Raw genomic sequence first — 18,601 nt, 5'->3', positions numbered from 1 at the left:
CAGTCCACATGGCTGTTTTACAGGAGGGTCCTCTCAGGGTGCACGTGGCTTGCAGGTCCTTGTGGAGTCCTCTCCATGTCTGCCGTCTCTGTAAACAGGCTGTAAACAGGCTGTAAACTGTTCTGTGACAAGTGTGCGTTGATAAGCTGGCTCCCAGCTGTGCCTGCAGCTCCGGTGTCTGACTGTAACCCATGCTGTGTGAGTACAGGACTGACCCATGGCAGAGTGCCCCCAAAATGCAGAGTCAGCACTTGGCAAGTCAAGCTTCTCAGTTCAACAATGTGAGCCTGGTGCCACTCCATTTTATCTTGCCATACTTAAAGGAGTGACTAGATAGGTTGACAGATGGATAAACATTTTTAGAAGGCTGTTCAGCATGTAAACAGTCACAGGATTTTTTGCCTTTTTTACAGCAGTGACCAATACGCATGTGTCTGTGCGACAGAGCTGCATGTTATAAATATAATTCACAGTCATCGCAGCTTAAAATAAAAGCTGGAAAAATGTGGTCTAATTTTTCGGTTCTTTCCAAGAGGCCTTACTGAAGTGGATGTGATGTTCATGGGCACAGCGCTGACGCTCAGGAGCGGTTGCCGGGTGTTTCTGTTGTTCTGAGGTAGAGGGTTATTAACAACACACCTCCTCGCTCAGATTCGCATCACAGAGACGGACTGTCACTTTTGCTCATCTACATCTCAGCAGTGATAATGTCACGGTCCCAATGGGTTTCCTAGTGAGAAATAACAGGTTATGTTTTATTTGTAAACGTGACATAAAAATATGCAGGTGCACACTGAGACATTTGTTCCGCTCTTTTCTTTCGGTATTTGTCCTTCCCTATGGAGAACTTCTGTAGTGATCTCTTGGAATTTTAGCCTTTTTGTTTGGAGTTATCAATTGGATCTGTGTTTTGCAGTACAAAAAGCAGCATTTTACAAATGATAATGATAATGAAAAACACCTAATCCTGAAAAACCTAATAATGATGATGATAATGAAAAACACGTGACAGTAAGTCAATTAGATTTGGTTGGGCCATAATATGTTACCATCTGTAATTGCAGCACTTTGTGATGGATGGTCCTGTATCATCTATTGTAAACACGTTTCTGAAAATACAAATCAATGTGAATGAACGTCGTTGAGTAATAAGCAAATCAATCTGCATTAATACAATTGGACTTCTAATAGTATAAAACACCAGTGGAGGCTCGGAGTAAATTGCTGATTATCATCATATACAACATACATCGTTACAGAGCCTTGCAAAAGCATTCAGGACACTTCCTATAGTGTCCCATTTTGTAAATTTACAAAGTGATGCATATACAGTTTTTAAACTTAATATTTTACTTGAAATCTGAATGCTGAAACTGAAGATGTCTAAGGGTAAGATAAGGTATACCATAGTAAATGTTCCCTAAAAACCTAAAGAGACAAAAACTTAAATATTTTGGAAATATTTTTGCAAAGCACTGTATTGTCACTCTGCTATGTGTCTAAAATGTGCATGATCTTTGTGCAAGACTGTTTATGTAATTTGTGAAGATTTGTTTTATACCTGTTGCAATCTGTGCATTTTTGAGGAAAGTGCACTACCTACTTCGTACTTCTCTTGAATGGAAAATGCTGTTAAGAAACCTTCCAATTGAAGTCTAACTCTTGCCGTAACCATAAGGTTCATCCAAACATTGCTCTCATTTTTAAACTCATGCAATGTATTCATTTATGTCCAGGCTATATTTAACTGTTCTACTTTTACCTTGGTTAACCTCAAATGAAAGTGAGGTCTTTTACCAGAGGCTGCTTCCAGCCTGTGTTTGAGAAGACTGCCTATAAAATATATACTTGCATGTAGTAGGAAAATGCAGCAATTCTGTGAAGGATTTATGTTTATCCATTCCAAATATCACAAAAGAAGCCTGTACAGCTGCTGCTGCTGTTATTCAAGCACTGTTCCTGGAAGGACTTTGGAAATGTTTTCAAGGCCTGTTTGTTTTGGTTCACGCACAAGTCTGTCACCCACTCTGAGTGTGACCTTTCGCCTTGGCGGCAGTGGGCACACAGACCTTGTGTAATAGCTTTCCTTTTGGTTTTGAGTGAAAGGAGACAGCAGTTCTGACCTTGAGCTCCATGTTCACAACACCAGCGGTGTTGCGCCTTCCAATGAACTGACTACTGAATTGATTCTCGATTGCTTCATTAACACGGGTGCTGAACCTCACCGGTAATTCAGGATGAACAGGAGCAAAGACTTGCAGTGGAAAGGAGGTGTCAGCATTGACTCCCTGTGATGTTGAAGGCCATCAGGTTTTCATAAGCCAGAGTCCCCTCCAGTTCAAAGGGGCGTCTGCTGAATGAGCTGAGGTTTTGCATGTGGGTTTGATACAGCTAGCTACAAATACTTGATTTTCTCTGGAAAACCTGTGATGAAGGATCTTGGATCTGGTGCGATTCACGTTTAATTCTTACAAATGGCACAACTCGATCGTTAACATTAGCCCCCAGCAATAATATTGCATGCTCTCCCTTTGTGAAAATATGGAAACACTGTACAATGAGTGGGGACATTAGCAGTCATCTCCCAGCATTGCATGGTTTACAATGTTTTACTCGTCTATGTTCAGATTGTCACACTGTCACTGAAATATCTCCTCTCATTTCATTGGTGATCAGATGTACTCACAAACAATTTGCATAAGTGCTCACAAAAAATTCCAGTGCATCTAATTACTATTACTGAAAGGACCCATATTTCACATTCTATTCATCAGGTTTGATTCATTGGCTTCCAGAATCTGAATTCAACATTAGTAATATGTTACTTGCATTGGGTTTGTTAACAGATATTCCCTCTGTGCTCTGGGGGAAGATTACACATAAATAACTACTAAAACAAGAGCATTTTTTTCTGGTTTAAAGCATGTTTTGTTCCCTTCAAAGTGATATGCGTGACTTTGATGTTTGCAATCCTGTTGACTCTCTTTTGCTGATATTGCTGTGGTTGGAACAGATGTGTGCTGTGCTCTTTTACAATGCAGAGCTCAGCCACTTCATGCCAAAGCAGCACAGTGCCACCTACTGCCAGGCAAACACTCTCTCAGGCTCCATGTACACTCATGCTTTTAATTTTTTTTACAGCAACACAGGAATAAAATGTGTAAACTATTTAAAGACAGAAATTGACAATTGCAGTGAACAAATAATTATCTAAGATTGCAACTTTGGTGTCTTGCTCAAAATGTACCCTTTAAAATGAGACTTGTCCGTGTTTAACAGATAGGCTCACTCTGAAGTGGACTGTATTATATTAAATATATATAAACCTTGACCCATCCCACCATTACCATACCCGGTGTTTACCTGAAGGCAGCTCTTCACTGGGTAGATAACAAAGCCCTCCACCATGCAAAAACCTCCCATCAAGTTGCATGTTCGGAATTAGAAACAGCTAGTGTCTTAAAGTTGAATTAATTCTCGGGTGTTCTGGAGGAAGACAAACAACACTCCTCCGGCAGTGGAAGGACATAGTTCTGTATTAATTAATACAGAAAAATATTAATAATAAATATTAATAAATCCCCAGGGCCTGATTGTAACTTACCAAAGGTACTCAAGGAAATTCATCCATCCATTTTCTAACCACTTACACCTGGTGAGGGTCATGGTACTCAATGAGAGATGTGATTCAGAAGCCATTGACACAGCTCTTCCAGCAGGCACTCAAGACAGGGCTCGTACCAGAGACTGGAGAGCTGCTAATGTAGAGCTCATCTGCAAGAAGAGTGACAACACTGACCCATGTGGTTATAGACCGATAACTCTGACCTCTGTTGCATTACAGTCACTCAAGACAGGGCTCATACCACAGACTGGAGAGCTGCTAAGGTAGAGCTCATTCCCAAGAAGAGTGACAAAACTGAACCAAGCACTAATTAATACTACTAGTAACAGTAACTTGTTGATTTCTACTTCATTTAAGGTTATATAAACAAATATTTGAACTAAACTGGAGAGTCGCCTATATGGAAATAATATCCTGGGGAATAATCAACATGAATTTAGAAAAGGCAGGTTGAACTGTTATTATAACCATTATTGTCACCTGTGAAAAGTAGCTTCAACCCTTGCCAGAGGTGACATTCTCAGACGGCGTGAATGGATTTATTGCTTAGTCAAAATCAGGGATTCAGGCAACATCTGTTTAATGTCTTTAGAAAGCTGTGAGAACAAGCATTTATACTTTTGTGTTGCACATACTTCCCAGCGTGGCGGCTCTGTCATCCCGCAAAGAAACAATTGGTAATTGTCAAATTGAGCCGGTAACCACAAGAAACAGTGTGGATTAGTCACTGAGCCATTGACTCAGACCTGTCACTCGCATTCAAGACAATAATAAGACACAGTGTTTGAACAAAGCTAGGTGTCAGTTGTCTGGTAGTGTGGAGGTGTTGGTGCTGCTGTTTTGCCTCTCTTGAGTGACGGCAAACCGGCACAATCTTCTTCTCACATCTGTTTTTCTGGCTGACCTTACTTTACAATAAACCTTTGTTCCCTTCAGTTTTATCCAGAGCCCTATGGAAAGAGCTCATGAGGTTTTATTTGCTGTTTTTTTGGAGACATGCTCAGTGCTTTCAGGGATCAGGACGAGAAGGATCAGCTGAACTTTACCCACTTCATCATGCAGAGGAGAATCTGTGCAGCAAGGCCAGGAGGAGATTGCTGGAGCTGAGCTCCAGCCTCCTCTGCTGAGTACTTGCGCAAAGAAAGGGTCTAGTCTAAACAGAGTGCTATTCTGGAACTTCTGTCTTCCCGCATTCAAGAACGTTTTAACTGTAGGATGTGATACGAAGTACAAATCATGCATTGCAAGCTGGTCTTGTTTTGAGCACTCAGTGAAAGTGCTGGATCACCTGCTGAACACACATTTGCATGTATCTTGATCGCAATCTGAGACAGGTTCTTCACAGCCCGTGTGACACAGACTGATGAACCCACTGAACTAACAGCCTGGGCCTCCAGCCAACTCAGTTAACTTAGTTTTGTTTACGTATTTCTTTTCCTGTGAGTAATGGGTGAGGGTTCTTTTTTATTTTCAAGATGAGAAGGAAAGCTGTTTTCACATGGCTCATCGCTCTTCCACTGTTTCACATGTGCTGCCTGAGAACTAGAAGACACGGCATCTTGTGAGGGAGGCTGTTTGTGCGTCCTGCTTGTCAGGACGGGCAATTATCTGAATTAAATCAGGCTGCAGTTACCCCTGTAACTGACACAGTAGGACTCTTATAACACAGCCCTTAGCTCCTTGGCAGCTGGGCAGGCTTGTTTCCGATCATACCTTCGTTGTTGGAAAATGCTGGGATATCACGATTCAGAGCTCTCGGGGGGCTTTATAGATCCCAGCTGTTGTGAAGTAGCAGAATGAGGCCTTTTGAAGGGGAGATTCAGCGGTAGCACGACAATGTTTTTTTTAACTAAATAACTCTTTTTATTGCCATGCATGTTGCCATTTGTCCTGGTCTTTGTTTCTTTTCATTCTTCAAGCCAGAACACAATTCACTATTCTAATTAAAAAAGAGAACTACTTTCATTTGCATAGTGCAAAGGGACTCAGAGCTTTTTATATGTAAGCAAGGACCCACTTCACCCAGTGCTGAAGTGCCAGCGGCCCCACTACACAGACAGGTGGAGAAGTGAAGCAGATTTAAGGGGGAGTTTAAGGGAGCCCAGATTCTACAGCCTAGAGTGGAGATTGACCAGGACACTGGGGATAACAACCTTATTCTTGTAAACTATCATGGGATCTGTAATGACCAAGTGGTGAGGTCCTCGGTTTAACACCTCAACAGGGAATAGCACCTCCTACAGTACAATGTGAAACTCTGACTCAAAGAGAGGAGCACCAAATACTGGCTCTCCAGCACCACCAACAGCAGGAGATCTGTCGTCCCTGTACTGACCAGGTCTTGCATTCCTGAGACTTAGAGACTTAATACCATCCCTGCATGATAAGTTCAAAGTGGAATTGAGCCAGGTTAAGACCCCTTACAAACACCCATGGGATCTTTAATGATCAAGAAAGCAGGACCTCAGAGTGTATACTCTTTCAAATGATGTTACCTTCTTACAGTACAGTGTCCTCAGTCACCATACAGGGGCATAGCTCTGAAAGTTCCCTTCCAAAGGGAAGTGCACCCCCTACTGGTCCACACGTGCTGACAGCCAAGGTGAACCAGCTGGGCTTCAAGGGAGTTTCCACATTCTCTTCCTCTCGTCTGACTTGCATCTCTCCAATCAGCTGAATGGAGGTTTTCCATCCTTCTGCCCAGTACAGTACAGGGTCAGGATGAGCCAGAGTCTAACCCAACAGACATTGTGTGCCAGGCAGGATACAGAGTGCAAGGGATGCCTGTGCATTTACTTTCATCACAATCCCAAGTGCCAGAGGTCACATTTGACCTTCCCCATGCAGTGTACTGCAGTAAATTCTTAATTCCAGAAGACACATTAAAAATGATAAGAAGTTAGTTTGCTTGCTAGTAACTAATAGATCCGAGGATCTCATTCTTGTGTTTTTGAAAATAACCGAAGGCAGCTGTCAGTTGTGAGAAAGTAAGATACTGCTGATGCTGGTCACGTGGGTTACAGTAAGTTTCCATTATTAACTGTCCATAAACAGTAAGTTCATATCATTAAAGATGTTACAGAAATTACTCTGTATGCCTAACCCTTGGATTAAGGTTAAGGTAATGACTCCAATTAGGATTTTGGCACTAACATGCGACTAATTTAAAGCAGATGTTGGATAGTCATATTTGAGCTTTTCTTAATATGTCTTGATTGCAGAATGCTTCCAAAGGGATTTTGCCACCCCTAATCTATAAAGTGTTGCTAACGAGTCACATTACTTGCTTATACAGTAAAGTAGGGGCTCTGTTTTGGAGGAGCTCCCCTCTAATAAGAGAGGCCTTTGGCTTTGCAGTTCTGTCTGATTCTTTCATGTGAAGGCAAAGGCGCAGTATAAGGGTTCAGCGGTGTTCAGGTCCCTCTCTCTCTTTCTCTCTTCGGCGCAGTCAGGCCCCACGTCTGCCCAAGGCCGGGGAAACCATCCACGGCCACAGGTTCTTCACTGGCTATGGGGGCAAAGGCGCCAATCAGTGTGTCCAGGCAGCGCGGCTCGGGGCTCGGACAGTCATGGTGTGCAAGGTACTGTACAGCATCCACTCAGCACCCCCCGAGAAAAAGGGGGTTCTTCATTTCCTCGGGAGGTCACCAAAGACCTCTGCAGAGCACACGCCCTGTTGGATAGAGTACAGAGTGAGCACTTTAACAAACCTATGTCTTTAGGCAGCAGTAATAGATGAGATCCCGTTTGAAGTTGGAGGGATAAACCCGTTGCACCCCTACGGCTTTTATAATCTCTCTTATAACACACTGATCGCCGGGTTGCCTTGTCCTCTGAATTTCTTTGTTTTCACGCTAATTGAAGAACCACTTATGACATCAGTGCCCCAGACAGGATTGCGGAGGCCAGGTGGGCGTCCTGTAATCAGATCATTGTTTTTTTTTTTCTGATGAACTTGAAATCCCCAGTTGTTTTGTGTTATTTATACCCAGCTGATTTGCAAGAGCACTCGATACCTCTCACTGAGCGAGCCACTCAGATCTGTGAGTGTCTGTTCCGGTTGTCCCGGTGGCGTATGGGGCTCTGCTGGAATGATGTCCGCTGTACAGATGGGTTCACACATCTGTTACTTTCCATGAAAGGTTCTGCCAAATAAAATCTAAATGTAAAAACATATGAATGTATTTAATGTATTTTAATCATTCTAATGTAATTGCATTTTTAAACCCAGTGTTTTCCATTAATAACAGTACCTAATCTATAAAGGAAAATGCAATTTATGATTATATAAAGGGAGAAGAGTAATTAATAATTTCAATAAAAATAATTGCATAAGAAAGCCACTGGCTCTCCAGCAAAAAATAAATTGCCTCTTTTACATCAGTCTAGTGTGGAGTGTGTATATTAGGGATTTAGTTCTGAGTGAATTCAGGCTTTATTTTTATGTTATCCTTTTCTCCTGCTCGTGACGTGAATTCACAGGTGGGGAAGGACTTCTTCGGAGACAGTTATATCCAGAATTTCAGGAACAATGGCGTGTCCACAGGTATTCCATTCCATCCACTATCCTCTTCATGCTGATGATCGAACATCCCAGAACCTGTCCCAGATGCGCAGGGTGCAATCTGGGACCTGCCCATTAAGTGGAACACACAGGGACACCAGTTATCCCAGTCTGCACCACTCTGGTACAATTTGATGAAGCCATTGCCACATGGGGCATTGTTATGGGTGTCACAGGTCTTGATCTCCAAAAAAAGCATTCCCTTTTCTAATCTGAATAGTATCCAGGCATGTAATGGATAAATATTGTAAGGCTTATTTAGAGCATGTTTATTTTGATAGGAAGTCTGTGCACTCATGTCAGATCTGTACAGGAAAAGAGATTTTGATGGGCGTGTGATCCGCACACCGTTCCACAAACACCCTCTGACAAATAAGAATCGATGTTGCAATTAAAGACAGTACAGGGTGTTTTTTTGGACTTTTTCAAGACAAAGTAACACCTACATTACAAAACTTTTGTGTTTTTTGGGGGACTGGAAACATTCCAACGTTTAAATGAAAAGGAGAGTCCTGAATTTGCAATGCCTTTCATACTGTATGTCCTGCCTGTTATCCCACCTTTTGGGCAGCAGCTGCTGAACTGATTTCCCCCCTGACCTACAGAGTTCTCTGGACAGACAGACAGAGCTGCGACAGGAGCTGCTTCCATTGTCGTCAATGATGAAGGTAACTGTGTCACACGACTGCACTGCTATATACCACTGTCTTCTCCTTCAGGTCAAAAATGCAGATGCTACCTATGTCTTATACCTCATTTGCTGAAATTACCAGTCCTCCTGCTCTGTGCAGTTCCCTGAAATACAACCCAAAATGATGTAGAATCACACAAGTGAACCCTGTTCCTTTCATTTTTGCAAAAATGATTGTTTCACTACACAAAGTGGTGCCTGAAGGTAGGGCCAAGAAGAAACTACAACCTGGCCCTTCCAGCTATTAGACAGTAAGGGCAAACGGGCTTGTAGTTTCCTGAATTTTCCTTCAAGTGTGCCATGATGCCTAGAACTACAGTAAGGACAGTTACAAATGAGAGACGAGAGGAGGCCATGTTTGGTAGTTAGTAGTTAATTGATCCAAGGATCTCATCCGGCTGTTTCTTGAGACAAAACAAGGTGTTGGCTTCAACAATATGGCTTGGAAGCTTGTTCAACACTCCCACAATCCTTTGTGTAAAAAAGAGCCCACAGTACTGATTAGAGGTCCTCATCCAGCTGCTTATTGAATGAAATTAATGTATCAGCTTCAGCAACATGGTTGCACAGCTATGCAACACAAATTCTATAATTGTGTTGTGTCAGTATGTGCAAGCTGAGTGGGGTACAATGTTGTGTCAGTGTGTGCAAGCTGAGCAGGGGTACAGTGTTGTGTCAGTGTGTGTGAGCTGAGCAGGAGTCCAGTGTTATGTCAGTGTGTGAGCTGAGCAGGAGTCCAGCGTTATGTCAGTGTGTGTGAGCTGAGCAGGAGTCCAGTGTTATGTCAGTGTGTGAGCTGAGCACGGCTACGGTGTTGTGTCACCGAGTTGAGCAGGGGTACAGTGTTGTGTCAGTGTGTCTGAGCTGAGTAGGGGTACAGTGTTATGTCACTGAGTTGAGCAGGAGTACAGTGGTGTGTCAGTGTGTGAGCTGAGCAGGGCTACAGTGTTCTGTCAGTGTATGTGAGCTGAGCAGGAGTGCAGTGGTGTGTCAGTGTGTGTGAGCTGAGCAGGAGTACAGTGGTGTGTCAGTGTATGTGAGCTGAGCAGGAGTACAGTGGTGTGTCAGTGTGTGAGCTGAGCAGGAGTACAGTGTTGTGTCAGTGTGTGTGAGTTGAGCAGGAGTACAGTGTTGTGTCAGTGTGTGTGAGCTGAGCAGGAGTACAGTGTTGTGTCAGTGTGTGTGAGCTGAGCAGGAGTACAGTGGTGTGTCAGTGTGTGTGAGCTAAGCAGGAGTACAGTGTTGTGTCAGTGTGTGAGCTGAGCAGGAATACAGTGGTGTGTCAGTGTGTGTGAGCTGAGCAGGAGTACAGTGGTGTGTCAGTGTGTGTGAGCTGAGCAGGAGTACAGTGGTGTGTTAGTGTGTGAGCTGAGCAGGAGTACAGTGGTGTGTCAGTGTGTGAGTTGAGCAGGAGTACAGTGGTGTGTCAGTGTGTGTGAGCTGAGCAGGAGTACAGTGGTGTGTCAGTGTGTGTGAGTTGAGCAGGAGTACAGTGGTGTGTCAGTGTGTGTGAGCTGAGCAGGAGTACAGTGGTGTGTCAGTGTGTGTGAGTTGAGCAGGACTACAGTGGTGTGTCAGTGTGTGTGAGCTGAGCAGGAGTACAGTGTTGTGTCAGTGTGTGCAAGCTGGGCAGGAGTGCAGTGGTGTGTCAGTGTGTGCAAGCTGAGCAGGAGTACAGTGGTGTGTCATTGTGTGAGCTGAGCAGGGGTATAGTGTTGTGTCATTGTGTGAGCTGAGCAGGAGTACAGTGGTGTGTCAGTGTGTGTGAGCTGAGCAGGAGTATAGTGTTGTGTCATTGTGTGAGCTGATAGCACTGTCTGCTCTGGCTGCAGGAGAGAATGCCATCGTCATTGTGTCCGGCGCAAACCTGCTCCTGGGCCCTGAGGATCTGCGTGCCGCGCTGCCCGCTGTGAGGGGGGCCAGTGTGCTGGTGTGCCAGCTGGAAATCAGCCCCGCCACCTCCCTGCAGGCACTGAGGATGGCACACGGCAGTGGAGGTGAGTGCCTCTCTCATCACCCATCTCCAGTTAGATCCTTATGACATTCCTGTGCTGCTCTTGCATTGGAGTGGTAGAGGGGGGGGGCTTTTTTTTACCTTTGTGTTGTGGGGCAGGTAACTGTTGCCTCACATTTCCAGGGTAAATGACTGGAGCCTTGCTTACAGGCCTCTATCTGTGTGGAGTCTGCACGTTCTTCTTAGTTTCACCTTGTCTTTGGCCAGTACTTGGGTTTGCCTCCCACTTCCCAGAGCCATACTGACTGTGTTTGACTGGCTGCTGTTCACTGTCCCTCGCCAGGATGTTCAGCTCACAGATAATGCCCGGGTAAATGGATGTTCTGTCCTGGTGGGAGGTACTGTTATTGTCTGTTGAATTTAATACTTCTGCACTAGTGTGTGGGGGTTATTGTCTGTGGAGTGTGATGTTTTCGTACTGCTGGGTGGGTGTTGTGTTCACTTCAGTTGTTAAAATAAAGGATCATAAGAGTCTCTCCTCTCTCCACCTCTCTTCCTACTGTACTTCTCTCTTTTAGCAAATGGACCACATGGGCCAAATGGCTCTTTTGTAACCTTTCTTTTGTGCTCATGTTCCCCTCCTTCTTTCTAACTGTCTTTGTTTTCTGCCCCCCCTCTCAACCGTAGTAGTTTTCCATATTTAAGAAAGTACCGACTGGCTTGTATGAGGGTCCGTGTTTAATAACAAGGGGTGCCTTCTGCCCCACTTGGAAGTTCTTAGCCAAGATCCAGCACAGTCCTCAGTGCCATCCCAGGTTCAGCTTGACAGCATACCTCTCCAGCCAGCCTCTCCCCCGTCTCTCGTCCTCTGCAGCAGCGGAAGCTTAACCAAGATGATGTTTCTGCAGCGCATCGTGGCATCCTAATCCTGTTTACGAATGCGGATGCCTTTTTTTTTTTAATGTTAGCTTTGATATCTATGCTTTAATGCATTGCATCCTGGAAGTCAGGCCTGTGATTTGCAGGCAGGGTGACAAGCTGGTTTCGATTAAGTGTATAACAGTGTCAAAAAGATAAAAGCAGAGCGGCGTAACTTCAGCAGGAAGCCAGTCATTATAATTAAAAAAAAAACATTCAGTATAAAATAGTCCGGGGGATTTGTTTATCTGGAATTTCATATTCCTGGATGAGATTTCCTCATGACTTGCCCCTTGGATGAATGCAGAGCCACTGATCTCCTTTTAATTTTCCATGTACAGGAATTTTTCTTTCTGTCTTGCTGCCTTGCACTTCTGCAGCCTGCAAGCAATTACGTTGACCTTTTGCACAGGAGACCGCTGCAGGTTTTTTTCCTGTGAGCTCAGTGTCAGAGAGGAGGCTTTGATTTCTCCTGATGTTTAATTAGGGCTGGAACTCTTGTCACGGCGCAGCGTGACTCACCTCGGTTGTGTGCGTTTGCGGCACGGTGCTCTAACCACTCGCCCTCCACCCCCCCCGACCCCCATGCCTCCTGCCATTATGGTTTCCCAGATCAGGTGACTCATGCGCTCAGAGGTTTTTGCGAAGTGAAACTGCCCCCAGCCAGATTGACTCCTTAAATTGTTTCGTTCGGCGGTTTTGTTTTCCACGGCACTCGGGCGGCCGAGCTGGGGGCTGCGGCGCGAGGATCAAAGGGCACCAACCCCCGAAACCCGAAGACGTGATGTAACTGGGTAGCCAGCAGCTGAGACATGACTTCATTCTCCTTCCAGATCGCTCCGCGGTGGGAGGCGCAGGGAGCGCTGCAGCTCCAGATGTGCGAACGCCACCTGGGGCGTTCAAGATAGACAGCAGGAGCGGGTGCCAGCAGGGGGAGGTGGTGGCAGAGCAGCTGGGGCAGGGGCGGTTATCTGCACTCCTAGAATTATAATGTAGGCTTCTTGAGCTGCTCTGGTCTCCATCCGTAGCCTGCATGGAGACGACCGCACCAATGTGCAGCAGCGTCTGTCTGTCGTCACTGTGTCCCACTGCGTGGTGCCGCTGCTGCTGGTGGCTCCCTGAATTCGCTTTCCTCTGCGCCGATACAGTCACTCGCCCTGCTCTGTGCGGCAGCCTGGCGCAGCCCTGCTGCTTTGCATATGAGGCAGAGGCCAGACTGTCTAACAGCTGTCAAATTTCATGACTGGAGGAGTTACTCACTTTCCCCAGGCTCCGATTCCCCCCCGTCCCCCGGAGAATCCCATGTTGCATTCACAACCCCTAGTGGAAATGGCTTAATGAAAATACACAGGTTACAACATGTGAGTGATCTTTCGACAGCAATGCATTCACAGTTCTGAAATAGATAGCTTAGAAGGAACTGTTACATGTGTATAATGAAACAAATGACTATCTCATTTCAATTACAAAATGCTGTGCAGTGTTATACATGTACATTCAATTTATCAGTTATCGTGTATTTGCAATGCATCAAATATATAAACATGCTGTGCCATCCACAATACTGGGGCAGAAATGTCAGAACTGGTCATATTTGTTTAAAGTCAAGCTATTTGTATTTGAAATCTATTTGAAAATTGAGTTCAATATAGTTTGATAGTTTGAGTTCAATTTAAATTGTAAGTTTGGATAATTACATGCCTACATTTGATTATATTAGAACAAGAACATGTTTTGTGGTTAACCCAAAGATTTCAAGAGATCATAGCAATTGGGACACATTAAGTACATTTCTGTATCCGGCTGCTGATGCACTTGAGACCGCTTAAAGTCTGTGAGACACTGAGCTCACCAAACTCTTTGGGAAATCATTTGAGATGTTTTCCTGCAGCCATTTTGAGTTATTAGCTATTCTCTGGATGTTCTGACTTCAATTCTTTCTTCAGCGCGTAAAATTCAGGCTCAATTGGTTTTAAATCTGTTGACAGACTTGGCCTGTATAAGATTTTCCACTTGTTTCCCCTGACGAGCTCCTTGGTTGCTCTAGCTGTGTTTTCGGTCACTGTCACTGTATGGTAAAGCACTGCCCAATTAGTATGGAAGCTTTTTGTTCTACAGAAGACATGAACGCGATGTTTCTGTAAAGTTCAGAGTTCATTCAGTGGCTTCATGTAGTTACATCATCAGTAAAGATGAGTGAGCCAGTTCCAGAGGTGACCATGTGTGTCCAGTCCAGGCCAGGCTTCACAGATGAGTGGATGTTCTTTGGAGCATCTGTAGGTCCCTTCTTTCTCCACAGTTTAACATCTCCATCACATTGGCAAAGGTTTATCTTGGTCTCATCTGTGCATAAAACTTTGTTCCAGAAGTTTACTGTATTTTTGGTAGTAGCAGGTAAATCCTGCTGCATGCTGGAGGTGATGGGATAATGTCTTGCCTGAGCCTGGCTGTGCTGGGCTCAGTTCTGCGGTTAGAGATGTTGGCGGAGAAGAGGCAGCAATAGGACGAGAAAATGCTCCTGAGTCTCCTGAGTTCTGTCCCACGATGGGCCCAGGTAGTGGAATCGGAGTATTCCATTCCTAGTGGAAGGGGAAGTAAAAATGGATAATAGGAAAAGACGAGCGGACCTGAGTAGAATTATGAAATTGTAAATTATTTTAGACGAATGTAGATTTATGTGTTGTCCCTCGTTTTAGAATGTTGAAAGTAAGCTAAGGTCTGCTTTTTTAAGATGTTTAGTCAATTTAGTCATTGATTAAAAAACAATTAGTTGCTTAAAAAAGCTGTAACTGTAGTGATAACGAGAGTCTTCACGAGGACATGTGCACAGAAGTGTAAGGTAAAGGTGAAACATGCTAATAAGAGACATTGGAGCAAACCGCAACAGTGAACTGCCACTGCAGCCTAGTTTCAGTCTGACAGCGGGACTCTCCTCTTGGTTCAGGAACTGAATGCGCTCTGACGTGAGTGTGAATTTTATCAGCGGCTGGGCGCGCGTTATCGGCGCTTCTTCGAGTAGTTGACTTGGAGCCGTGTTTCCACGGTTACTCGAAAGAGCCAGTGACCTCAGACTGACAAGTGCTGAGGAGACACCTCTGACGCAGCAGCACTCACACTCTCACTCTCACACTGACTGGCCTGTGTACTGGAAACAACCTTTCTAGAGCTTTCCGTATTACATGAATGGATCAGATTGTACTGCATTGAACACAGAAAGAAAATCAGAAGACCGTGCCTCACTGTAGTGTCATCATATTTCCAGGAAAGAGAATTGTTCAAATATTTTTTTAATTAATTTATGCAAATACTGTATCTTTGGGGGTTATTTACATTTCCTGACTGGAATGTCAGGCCTGCTGTTATGATTCATTTCTTGCACGTGGGGGAATTGTGAAAAATGTATAAGATGCATGAGCTGACATCAGATTTCCTCATTGTTTCTCATATTACGTGCTGTGCAGCGCATCATCGATTCTCTTCTGATGCACAGATTTTATTTCTGATGCGCAATAAGAACCCCAAAGGTCTTCACAGCGGAGCCCCAGATACACGCTTGATGTTCATTGGAGGCGAAAGGAGTGGGGATATTAATGTTCAATTCATTTATTGGATTTTCAAAAAAAGACAAAAAGAATAATAACGAACAAATGTAAACAATCATCATGGTGTGGCAGATTGAACCCTAAACAAAGGAGAAAAGTGGAAGAAAAAACGGGGAACCAGGGGTGTGAAAGCGAAAAGGGAAAAAAGAAAAAGGGCAGTGAAAGGATAAAAGAGGGAAGTCACACTTAAGATCTATGGTTTGGAAACTTTTAGCCCCTGAGGATTTTAAAATGAACAAGCATGTGCTGGTGGGCCTTGCTAGGCACCACCCTTTAGATGGGTTTGTGTCTGATCTTATGTCAATTAGCTACGATCTGTAAATTGTATTGTAAATTGCAATTATTTAATTTATTGTATCCTACAATTTTTTTTATTTTCGTTAATCTAATCCCTAAAAATTCCTGTCATTCTACTCTTCTATCTCTCTTAACAAGCTCGCGGACAACGCATTTCATTGCCGACAACACCGCTGTATGCAGTACTGTTCGTGCATTGATAAATAAATAATAATAAATAAATAAAATAAAATACTGTCTACCAAAGAGGCTAAATGGTTGCAAGCGATCTGGCCATTCCAGTTCTTTTATTAAGTTGCTGAGTGAATCTAAGATTGTATCCAGCTGTTTGGTCCTCAACCACCTGTCTGGGAAGCCTGTTCCAGACACCCACCACTCTTCAAGTAAAGAGGTTTTCTTCTTCTCTGTCCTGATTGATTCCCCATCAGTTTCCAACTGTGACTCCATTTCTTTGTTTCAGCAGAGAGTGTGAAACAGTCTCCTGGCTGAACCTGTTTATGCCCCCTCAGAAAATACCATCTGGGGAAAATACCATCATGCCCCAGTGATTTATTTGTTTTTAACTGTTCAGTAGATCCTTATGTATCAAAAATGACACAGTACTGCTGGAGCCTGATCTCTAACATTTGACATATTATTGACATCTTCTGTTTGACACTTATGTCAAATATTCATTTAGTATGTTAACTACAGCTACTAGACATAAAATAGAAGAATCAGCATGAAGCCGTTATGCAGAGTCGACCAGCAGTACAGATGCATCACCATTCTTTCAGGAGAAATTCAAATCAACTCTGGGTTGATAAAGGTGGAAAACACCATCTCAAGCGACATTCCTGAATTCCCAATAAATGCTCAATGAGGCTCAGACCTGGTGACAGAGGCTGTGACATATGGCTAACATCAGTGTTGTGATCCTCCAACCACTGGGCGATCACACGTGCTCTGTGAGTGTGGATCACCCAGGTGAGAGCTGCACTGCAGTCATGAATGAAGTGGGTCCCCTCTTTAATGTGATGTGTTTTGAAATCCTTTGGGATAAAATGATCAAATTTTAAATAATGATCACTGTGACATTCCCAGGATCTCCTGCAGGCCTTGGGATTGTCTGATTACAACGAACTGCACTGTGCTTGAACTACAACTGAGAATGGGAGATTGCAGCTAACAAGGAATTATTTTTATTTTCATTTAGTTGATCCTCTTTGGAAAAAATCACCTAACCCCAGAGCCCTCCTTATTTATCGTGCTATACACAGAATCCAGAATACTTCTTCACCGAAGATCCACACAATCCAGACAACTTCTTCAGTGCAAATGGGCATAGAAATCTGGAATTCGGTCAGATAGCTCTCAAAGAGAGGCCTTTTGTTTTAGATTTGATTTGACTTTGTGTCGTCTGGGGGTTTAAAAGGGCGAGTGTGCCATCCGCTTCCCCCCAGAGGTGATTAACAGGATTTTCCGTGAAGCTTGAGGGCAGAGGCAGAGAGGTTTAAGTGCACACTAGAAAAGGTATGCATCCTGACAGCTGAACAGAATCTGGAAAACTCGCTGGCATTCACCGCTCAGATATGAACGCGTTTGTCATGTTCAAGGAAAATCTTTTTAGGGCAAAGCAAGCGAAGGCGTAACTAATCCTACAGAGGGCACATCTGTCAGTGGGGGAGAGTCGTGTTCTACTTCACTGATCTTTCTCTGGAGGACCACCTTGGCTGCAAATTATTTCATCTGTCATTGTTGCTCCTCGCAGCAAGCCCTCAGACACACACAACCCCTTTCTACGGGAACTGCTGCATTAGCAATAGAGAGCACAACATACCGCTGCCTCAATTCAAAATTAAAACCATTCAACATACAGTACAACGTGGTTTCAGCTGACATTGTGCTCTAAATTAAAACTGGCAGTACTTGGCATCTCTTCTTCCTTTGATATGTCTTCCTGTACTGTTTTATGATGGAAACTTTGAAGCTCATGGGAAACCTGATTAGTTGGAATGTTAGTACTAATGTAATAGTTGTATTATTAATACCAGTTTTACAAATAGGAACAGGATTATTGGTGTCCGTGGTAGGAGTAATACTGAACTAAGTGGCGGTAGTTCTGTAACTGGTTCGTTAGGGATTGACGCAGGAGAAGTCCAGGTTATGTCCCTCTGAACAGGTTGGCGTCCTGCAGATGCTGTGTGAGAGGAAGTCATTTTGTTTTACGTTTGTTTTCTAGCAAAGACCATTTTCAACCCTGCCCCAGCCATTCCGGACCTGGACCCGGACTTCTACAGCAACTCGGACCTGATCTGCTGCAACGAGCCGGAGGTGAGGGAGGAAGATGAGAGAAGGAGCGACCCAGGAATGTTACCCTGTTCTGTGAGACGCCAGCACACACCAGCTCTTGAGCCACGCTTAGCTTTGAAAAAGCAAAACACGGAGTGCTAATGTTGCGCATTGTCATATCGCTGTGCTCCATTTTTAAAATAACGTTGCTTTTGCAGGTAGAAAAGGGCACATCTAAACGTCTTATGGATGTGATCCTGGGTCTCAACTACCTTCCCTCACCCATCGACTTGCTGCCCCCCATGACAGAGTGTGTCTTGCTGTCTTGCGAAGCAGAGCCAGCTCTCCGAACCCTGTGGCCTGCCTGGATTCCTTTGCACATTCTCAGTTCGCCCAGATGCAGGCTGAAGGAGCAGTCAACCTTCAGACCTCTCTGCCGCTTTCCTTGAACCTTTGACAGAACATTTGTTCCTGCATTACAATCCCCAAGATTCTGTGACGTTACCAAAGTCCCTGCTGCCTTGATCAACATTCATCCAGAGAGCAGCAAGGGACAATCTGAGGCCCTGTAGGGGACACATGGAAGCTTTAAAATGCCCACTGCCCACTCAGACTAACTCGGCCAGTCCTCTCCTTTAATCTCCAACAAGTCCAGTCAGAGATCTCCTTACAGGAGACT

General features: G+C 44.2%; 1 protein-coding gene across 3 annotated transcripts in view; it reads left to right on the top strand.

Annotated features, from left to right (window-relative positions):
• rbks (ribokinase) overlaps positions 1 to 18,601 on the top strand; it is a 36,284-nt gene that overhangs the window by 4,223 nt on the left and 13,460 nt on the right. For all 3 annotated transcript variants that reach the window (XM_088626060.1, XM_088626061.1, XM_088626059.1), the window contains exons 3-7: positions 7,074 to 7,206; positions 8,108 to 8,171; positions 8,795 to 8,857; positions 10,713 to 10,877; positions 17,873 to 17,964. In XM_088626060.1, coding sequence (XP_088482186.1) covers positions 7,074 to 7,206; positions 8,108 to 8,171; positions 8,795 to 8,857; positions 10,713 to 10,877; positions 17,873 to 17,964 — 517 coding nt within the window. The remainder of the gene's footprint in view (positions 1 to 7,073; positions 7,207 to 8,107; positions 8,172 to 8,794; positions 8,858 to 10,712; positions 10,878 to 17,872; positions 17,965 to 18,601) is intronic.

This window comes from Lepisosteus platostomus, chromosome 3 (genome assembly GCF_059453375.1).
Source record: "Lepisosteus platostomus isolate fLepPlt1 chromosome 3, fLepPlt1.hap1, whole genome shotgun sequence".
NCBI lineage: Eukaryota > Metazoa > Chordata > Actinopteri > Semionotiformes > Lepisosteidae > Lepisosteus > Lepisosteus platostomus.
This window is presented reverse-complemented; position numbering and strand designations above follow the sequence as displayed.